The sequence below is a fragment of the Cryptomeria japonica genome, chromosome 3 (assembly GCF_030272615.1).
Source record: "Cryptomeria japonica chromosome 3, Sugi_1.0, whole genome shotgun sequence".
NCBI classification, from domain to species: Eukaryota; Viridiplantae; Streptophyta; class Pinopsida; order Cupressales; family Cupressaceae; genus Cryptomeria; species Cryptomeria japonica.
In genome coordinates this window covers 652,608,551-652,617,950 of record NC_081407.1, presented here as the reverse complement: position 1 = coordinate 652,617,950, position 9,400 = coordinate 652,608,551, and the positions used below count along the sequence as shown (strand labels likewise).

Genomic DNA, 9,400 nt, shown 5'->3' with positions numbered 1-9,400 from the left:
ATAAACTGACAAGTAGTGGCAATAACTTTATCCCAAAACCCTTGTTCTAGACCAACACCACTAAGAATACTCCTAGCCACTTCCATTAGTTTCATGTTCATTCTTTCTTCAACTCCATTCTGTTGTGGAGACTATGAATTTTACATTTGTCTTGGTATGCCACAATATTTACAAACCTACCAAAATTATTAGAGAATTTTGTTTCTCATCATCAATCCTCAAATATTTTACTTTCTTTCAATTTGGAAAATCAACCATTGCTTTAAATTCTTAAAATCAATTGAAAATTTAGATTTACTCTTTAAAAAATATACCCATGTCCTTATCCTATAATCATCAATAAATGACACATAATATTTGGATTTCCAAATGCAAAGAACATCTACAAGAACAAACACATAAAAATGAATAAGATCCAATACAACCAAAAATTTATGAAAACTAGAGTAAAATTGAACATGGTTTTGGCTACCATAAATTCAATTCTCACAAAAAACACAATCAAAATTACAATGATTTAAAAATCCAACAAGGTTTTTTATTTTTCAAGGTCCTTAGATCCTTTTCTATAATGTGGCCAAGTATTTGGTGTCATAATATAGTCTTCTCTATAGGTAAATTTTATTTAGAAGAAAGAAAACCCTTGAATATCTAGAAGCCATGACCATCCAATGCAGATGAAAATATCACCTTTTCTAACAAAGTAGCCATGTAAATTCACTTTTCATAAAAAAATGGTTACACTCAATAGTTTACAAGCATACATTATTATGTCTTCATAACTCATATGGGTTTTGTGAAATACAAAATAATGGTTTTAGTTCTACATAACCCGTATGGGTTATGTAGAACTATGAATAGTACTTTTTGTTTTTCAAAACCCGTGTGGGTTATGAAGAACTGTGAATAGTATTTTTTGTTTTTCAAAACCCGTGTGGGCTATGAAGAACTGTGAATACTAATTTTTGTTTTTAAAAACTTGTGCGGGTTTTGGCTTGGTAAGAGGGTTGGAAAATGACTCTAAGGCTTGCAAGCCCATTTTCCCCCCATTTTTGTCCCTTTACACATTTTTTCATCTTCCAACATGATTTTTTGACTTTAGCATCATCAGGTTTACAAATGATCAAGTGGGTATCTCTAAAATTACCACCATAATCTCACACGTCTTCTCAGTTTTCTGACCATATAATTTTTTCTATTTTTGGACAACATTAGCATAGTAAACTTTAATTTTCTTTACCAGTGCCTTCACAGTCCTCATAGACATATGTCTACCATTTTTTTAATAACTTTTGATATACTTGACCAAATTTAAAATAAATTACATATTATTGTTCTACACTAGATTATATACACTTTTAAAAAAAGAAGTTTTCATTTTTTATTATTTTGATGCAAGTTATGCCCAACGCACAAATAGGTACCAAAGTTTCAGGATGCGGTCACTTCAAAAAATCATAAAAATAAAAATACTCAACATAAAATTACAAAAAAATATACAACTTCTATATCTCACTCTTACCTATCATCCTACCAAAGGGTTTTGCAAACTAGTAGATCTAACTATATATTTTGTGCAGCGCACGAAAATAGCTATGTTATATGTTTCTGAAAAAATCAGGAACATTTTTTCGCGTGTGAAAGGTTTGACCCTCTTAATCTTATCCAATTTTTAAAAAAATTAGTAGTTTAGAAAGTAGATTCAGAGCACTACAATTCTTATTCTTTTCTCAACTCCCAATTTTTAGTGCATGACCTTCAAATATCTCTTTGAAGTTCAGGTTTACTCGTTTTCCAAAAAAAAAAAAAGTGGCCATTTATACCCCCCTTTTTGTTCACCATCTTGGTGCACTTACCCAAAAATAATTTCATCCTCAACAAAATCCTATTTACTAAATATTTAGCTCAAGTGATAAATCTCATCTAGTTTCTTCCATAACTTCTTTATAGAGGTCTCTTCATGGACGTTGATTAAATAAATTTTTTTCCAAGATCAATCTAATTAATATCCTTAACTTAATGATACATGACATCATATTGAGTAGCCAAGCTAGCATTTTCAGGCCTTAAAACATTCTCATCAATCGCGTCCCACAAATCTTGATCTATTACTATATCCTCCATATTCATCTTTCACATCTCAAAAATGTTACAAGAAAATATCACTACGTATATTTTCCCTAATGATCTTTCCATATATATATATTCTTGCAACAAGATCACATAATATCTTTTGTACAAGTTCCCATTCAAAATTCAATTTGTCAAAAAAACCCAACAACCCACAACTAAACCAAGGATATGATTTATTCAAGTAACAACAGTTGTAAAGGTAAGCATATGTTGTTATCTAATAAATTCCAAGAACTATTCTTATCTCAACTTCAACCTTACCATAATGTCCACCTAATGTGAAAAACATGCATATTTAGAACCTTTTGGAAAATTTTAGCACTTTTCTTTCCCCATTTGAGTTCATCAAAATTTCCCAATGGGATCTTTTCTTGAATTAACTATGTAGGTTTAATCCCTAAAACTTACGTAACCTTGACTGTACTTGCTTCATCAATATCTTCCCACCATTATTAATTAGACACTTTATGTATGTAAATCTACAAAGTATAGAGGACTCTTATTGGAGGGCATTAAGTGTCTTAGTGATAAGGACTTGATTTCTTTTGTCTGATTACAATTAATCAAAGGTACAGTATGACTTTCAAGTTCTTTATACTTAAACATTAAATTTTTTATTTTTTTATTTTATATTATTTTCATTTTATATCATAAATATATTGTCATTCTTAATTTGATTTTAATTTTTTCTAGTCAATTAATATACATAAATTGGTTCGTATCAATCTTCATTCAAAGTCTTTTTTAGTTTCAATTAGACAATAAGACATGACACAATTTATGAATTAGGAGATGCAATGTCAACATAGTCCATTTTATTCAAAATCCTCTTGTTAAGCTTTCAAATCGATTTGTCTTGAATATAACCATCATCTTGTTGACCCATGGCCAAAGTTTTCAAATTGAGTACAGTGCATTCCTAGGTCATTAGTAAAGTATATGAAAAGAACATATGGAAATCAAGTTGTGTGGGGGAAAAAGCGAGACTAGGCCAAAATGCCCTAATCTCACTTTTAATCACACACTTGTGGAATATGAAAGAGCCTAGAGGTATCACACAATTGGCTACTTCTTTTTGTAGAAGAGAGAGCCACGGGCTACCTATTAGGATTTCTATTCCTTTGTTGCAAATGATAGATAAAATGATGCAAGTTCAACTACTAGTCCTAGAGTGCAAGTATGAATTAGTAACAAGATTGCAAGATTGAACTTAAACAATGGAAAGTTGTAAACACAAGGACAAGACAAGCATGTAAATGCGTACCTGGTGTTAAAATCTGAGTGAAAATGTTCGGGATGGGGGCGCGGGTGCCACTGTCCTGATTCTGCACCTGAAACTGCTGTTTTGCAACCTGAAAAGCTGTCAGAAAGTGTTGAAAACTTGCTGTCTGATAGAAGGACCAGGGCGCCCAGCACCCCTGTCCCAGGGACCAGGGCGCCCAGCGCCCCTGTCCTAGTCTTTTGCTCTAAAATTTGGTGTGTAGTTCAGTCTCCGTCTGCTTTCGTCAGATCTGCAACTTGCGGCGTCGTCCGAATTCCGAAACCTGCACTTATATCTGAAAAGGTGTGGTGGGCGGCTATATAGGGTTTTGCCTTAGTCAAACCCCCACTTTGGTGATTTCCACCTCCACGAATAGCCAAGTTGTATTGTAAAAGTAGTGTGTGTGCAGACCTTGTGTGTGTGCAAGATCTTAAAATGCAAGTACGCAAACTAGAGCAACCTAGAAAGTAAACCCTAATTGCTTGTAAATGATAATGTAAATGCTCCAAATCAAGATGCAAAGTGATCTAAAGCATGAATACAAATGATATGATGATGCTTATGCAAAGACATGAAAACAACATGAAATCATACCCAACCCCAAGGGAGGGGTACAAGCCAATCTTCAGTCGGTGATCCCTTATTGTTCTTCAATGCCTTCAAAGCCCTAAATGGATGAATGAAATTGATGAATGCTTGATGGATGGATGTTGAATGTTGTTGAAGTCTCCAAAGATCTACTCTTTCGCTGCATAGAAGGTCCTTGAAACCAAAAATCTTATCCTTTCCAATGAAGAAAGAGAGCTCTTATATATGAAACCCTAGGTCTCAATTTCAACTTTTGGCCGACCTAGAGATTGAATCTCCCGCCAATTTCTTAGGGTTAAGCTTTATTTTATGATTGGATCATGCTCCTAAAATTTCGGGAAAAATGTCCGGGACCGTGTGCACGCCGGGCGCCATGGTCCCGACAACTTTTCACCAAATTTTCAGGGCTGTCGGATATGATGATTTTAGAGAGAATCCCGAAGTTACAGCTGATTTCGAGATGTTTTGACCCCCGAAATCAAGCCCCCAAGTTCAAAATAGGACCTAATTAGGGTTTTTGATTAAATGATGTATTGGAAGAATAAAATGAAAGGGGCACACTTTATGAAAAGGGCCCAACTTTATAATGTGGAAGATGATGAAATAGGACCTTAGACCTAATTAATTTGATTAATTAAGTGCTAAAGGGGAAATGCAATGCAAAATGCAAAATGCGCCAAGGCGGGTGCTAAACTAGGTGTGAAATTGTACCACCCTAGCAAGTGCATACAATTTACGACGCTACACAAGTGTCATTAAGAATTACTCTTAAGATATTTATTAGATTATAAAAAATTTAAAGTTTAAGTCTACATTTAGACATAACATCACTATATTAAACTTCTTCCATTTGCATTGTTTGTATAGTGTGTTTTCAAAAGTAACTATCAATTTTCCAAATTATTGATTACAATTGAAAGAAGTCTAATTCTTCACCTCTGACCTCAACAACAAATCTTAGTATATATTTAAACACAAAAAAAAATGCTCAACTTAACACCAAAATATCAAACTCATCCTCATCCCCAATCATATGATCATTAATCCATAACCCAATTTCATATTTTAATTACTACTTCATCAAATGAACAAAAAGAACTAAAAGGTCAAAATTGCATATTATAAAAAAGCAACAAAATAAAATACTCTCATCATCTAGGCGCTTTGATTCAAATAATATGTTTGTTTAAGCTTTCTTCAATATAAAAATAAATAAATAAAATGTTTATTATATTTAAAATTGTTTGGTATATCTAAACCATGTTGTTGTTGTAATAATAGGAAATTGGTACCTACTAAAAAATGTTTTCACACAAAATCTTCAGGAGAAAAATTGAACAAATGTAGGGCTGACGTGGCGACCGTAAAATTCGAGATAGTGACGTAGTGAACTTGAAAGGCGAACTCTTTGAAAACGCTGTACAATACTGTGTCTAAGTAAAACTAAGATATACGAGGAAATTGTGCTAATCGATAAATTTTAAAAAATAGAAATGTTTCTCTGGATTCGGGATTTCTTCGAGCTAGTTGCATCAGATTCATAAAATATTATGATCGTGAGTGAAGAACTGCACCAGACATGTGCAACAACAGGATTCCTTGTCCGCAGAAGGTCACAAGTTCGAATCCGGGCCGAGCCAGGCAATCAGTTAAAACCGTAGTAACATGAAGAGCGACGTTTCATTGTTTCCTCCCAGGGTTAGTCACTGTTCTGTGCGTGGGACCTAATGAACAGTTCCGCCGTCCGTCCGTGCCTACAGCTTTGCTTACAGAGTGCCGTATGTATTGGCACCTTTGGGCTCCACTAACAAACGCACTCGGCGTCTGTGCTCGTCGGCACGCGGCAGGACTGTTACAGGATTCGAACTCTGACCTCTATATCTTTATTAAGCTCCTGTGACTTGTACGCCTGCGGAACTGAAATTCAGATCTGGTGTAATCTTGAGTGTAAATGAAGAATCGACCGCGGTTTATGGAGATATTTTGAAGAATTCGAGTGCTGTGAGGGCGGGATGAGCGTACAGAGTTCAAAGCAAAGCTTTCCAGATGCTTCGTCTCCGGTACATGCTCTATCCAACCCCTGTTGCAGTGACTCTGGCGAGGATTCTTCCGAAGGACAAGAAAGCAAACCGACTTGTCTCGTCAAATCCTCCTCTGTGCGCCAATGTCTGGGGTTCGAACCCGAGGCAGGGGTTTCTTCTTCCTCAGATCACGATCTGCTCTACGAGACAATCGAGAGCTTGCAAAGCATGGGATGCAATAAGTCGCAGAAGAAGGGGTTTAAAATGAAGCGGAAAATGTGCCGATCGGACTGCAACAAAAACGGCAGTGAAATGCGCAGAGAAAATGTCAGCGGAAGACGCCAGGCGTGTAACTGTGTAGCGAGCTTTGCCGCAGACTGCGCGGCCGTCTGCTGCTGCCCTTGCGCGCTTCTGCATATTTTCATCCTCGCCTTTGTCAAAACCCCTTCTATTTGTGCCAGAAAAACTTTCTGCTTTGTGAAGAAAAAGGCTCGCAGTAAAAGAAAGCTTGACCAGAAGAAGACGAATGATGATGACAGTGAGGACGATAATAGGGAAAAGTCTCGGTATTACACGCCTCCCTGGTCTTGCACAGAGTCTCCAGAGAGGCGCAGCGCTTTGGACGGATCAATCAGTCCCAAATTGGACAGCCAGAATATCTGGTCAGAGTTCTATGCGGCTGGTCGCATGGGATTCGGGGGGCTCCCATTTGAATGGAACAAGGAACCCTAGTCAGCCTGAGAAATTTGTTGCTTATTTATGGAGCCATGATTTTAGTTCAATGTTGCTTCGGTATGTATCTTCCTGTCAGTTTTCTCTCAGTCTGTAATTCATTACAAATCCATTGATGTAAAGATCCTGTATTTCATTGCAAACCCGCACATATAAAAGAATTTTAGGAGATTTGCAGTTTCCTTTACAGCGGCACAAGAAATTCTTGTATGTTTTGATGATAATCTTGGTGAGAATTTTGCCAATGGTGATTGCTATGGCATTTTGTTGGATTATTTTCATTTTTCGAAAGTTATTGCAAAATACAATCGAACAGTGATAAATTTTAACAGTAAAGATTTAGAGAGGTTTATGGATAGAATATAAATATTCAGTCCATTCGATAAAGAGTTTCTGTTGGCCAGCTTATCGACTTCAGCATTAATGTCTACCATAACACTGTAAAACACTGTAATATTTTGTAAACCTGTTTGGATTCTTCTTCTCTTCATTCATGGTAATATATTTCTTTACCTTCGTAAGATCCATATTTTAAAAAAAGTTTATCTCGATTAATTCATTTCAATCTTATTTAATTCTTTATTATGGTAAAAGAGTTCCATTGTTTAGGTTGAAACAATAATTATGAAATGGACAGAGGAAAGAGATGTGAGTTGCTGTGGATGTAATTTGTTACTGAGTCATATCACATCAATTTCCAAATCATCAATCATATTTATATGGCAGGTGTCGATTGTGGATCTGCCGTACATTTATATGAAACTCAGATTTTATGTTTTGTTACAAAATAATAATTAATATTGAGCAATTAAGAAGAATCTTCTATAGCCAGTATCTCAACTCTAGAACAACCCAGAGAATATGTTCAGAATAATGAAAGTATATTCGAGACTGTTATTTTATGTCGTAGACAGTTTTATCTATTCATATGGTATGATGAGAGGTTTATTTTAATATTAATTTGATGTTTATAGGAGTAAATTGTTAAGATTTCATGGAAAGTCATCTAGCTTAAATAAATTTTATGAAGTAGGCAAAGATTGATTCAAAATTAAGTGATTGAATTTTAAATAAATGTTTAGTTTGATATTAAAAATATTATATTTGAAATATGATTATATAAAGGAGATCTATGAAATGATTCATAAGGCATGATATTTATTGAAGGTTTGATGAATAGGGTAGCAGTATAAGAGTGGTTGGCTTTGCTTCACCTTTATGAACCTCACTTAGACGTGATGTTTGCTAAGTACATTAATCGTTCTCATGCAAGATGGCTTCTTGTGAATCATCGACCATTAAATATGGGTTGATAAAATTTACTCAAACAATTTAGTGAAATTTTGATAAAAGAACATCACTTGACTATAATTTTGTAAAGAAAATAAATACTTTACATGAATTTATCTAGGCTGATTACATAAATGCAATCATTTTGAGTGCAAATTAATCTAGATAACAAAATTGAGATTTAAGAATTGAATTGAAATTTACATGACAATTAAATAAAATGATAAAAGGGTTTGTCCAATAATGGATAAATGTCTTTGATCCAAGTGAATCAATTCATCACAATCATGAAATTATTTGTCATAATTGATGAATGTCTAAAAAAATGAATTGTCATAGAAAAACCTATAGATTGATTTCAAGTCTTATAAAGTCAATCACGGTTGTCATGAATTAGAGCTTTTGCAAGAATTAATTTGAAATGTGTTTGAATGATCACCTTCACCTTCTTATTATTTGAATTTGCCAAGGTCATGAGAGGCACTTGTGGACTCCATAAGTGAATAGACTCTCTTAGGTCAAACCCCTTGTAGACTAAATTAATGGTCACAAAACATATACAGGACAACATTCACAAACATACATTTGGTCTATATGATGATGCTAATGATACAAATTTGATTAAATTTTTTCTCTTTAGAATCAAAAGTGTGCACTAATTGTTCTCCTCTTAGCATTTGATTAATATCATTAAATACTATGACATAGCAACATGTCACATGAAAGATTTGTTAGGTCAAGCTTAACAACTAATGGAAAGGTGAGAAAATTAATATATAACTTTGGAGTCTTTAAATTTAGAAATCATTTATATAAGAATCTTATATTGACCTAAATCAAGCCCAAAACATATACAAAAAATTAACAAAAATTATTAATAAAAATAAAATAATAATCTCAAAATACAAAATGAATATTAAAAAAAAATCAAATTATAAAAAAAATTCAACAAGAAAATATACTACTTCCAATATATTATTTCCTTGAAACATTTCAATGAAAAGAATACAAATCTAAATAAGTAAAAAATCATATGACTATTATCATTTCATTACAAGCTCAGAAATATTTGGAAAATAATCTATTACTTATAATTTTAAGGCAGCTTCCTCTTATTAAGTGAACTGCAAGGAAAAAAATGTTTGGCAAAAATCTCATCATCACAAATGTAGATGAAAGATTTTGGTGCAATCTAAATAAGTCATTATGTTTTGTTTTTACTAGAAGCCGTACGAGGTGGTCAATTTCGTGGTCATCATTTTCAAAACATTAAGTGAATTCCTATGGTGAGAAAATCGGCTACGTAGCATAGGTATCCAACGCTACATTATTCAATTTACCCAGTGTTCTTTTACCACTGCTCTCGTAATTCTTT

General features: G+C 33.9%; 1 protein-coding gene across 1 annotated transcript; it reads left to right on the top strand.

Annotated features, from left to right (window-relative positions):
• Nucleotides 1-5,437: 5,437 nt before the first annotated feature.
• LOC131033813 (uncharacterized) lies at nucleotides 5,438-6,918 on the top strand. Its single transcript, XM_057965100.2, has one exon. The coding sequence runs from the start codon at nucleotides 5,995-5,997 to the stop codon at nucleotides 6,733-6,735; it is 741 nt and encodes a 246-aa protein (XP_057821083.2). The 5' UTR covers nucleotides 5,438-5,994; the 3' UTR covers nucleotides 6,736-6,918.
• Nucleotides 6,919-9,400: the final 2,482 nt, after the last annotated feature.

Bases quoted from the DNA above. Each gene is read 5' to 3' on its own strand.
- LOC131033813 (XM_057965100.2), top strand. From the start codon at position 5,995: ATGAGCGTACAGAGTTCAAAGCAAAGCTTTCCAGATGCTTCGTCTCCG.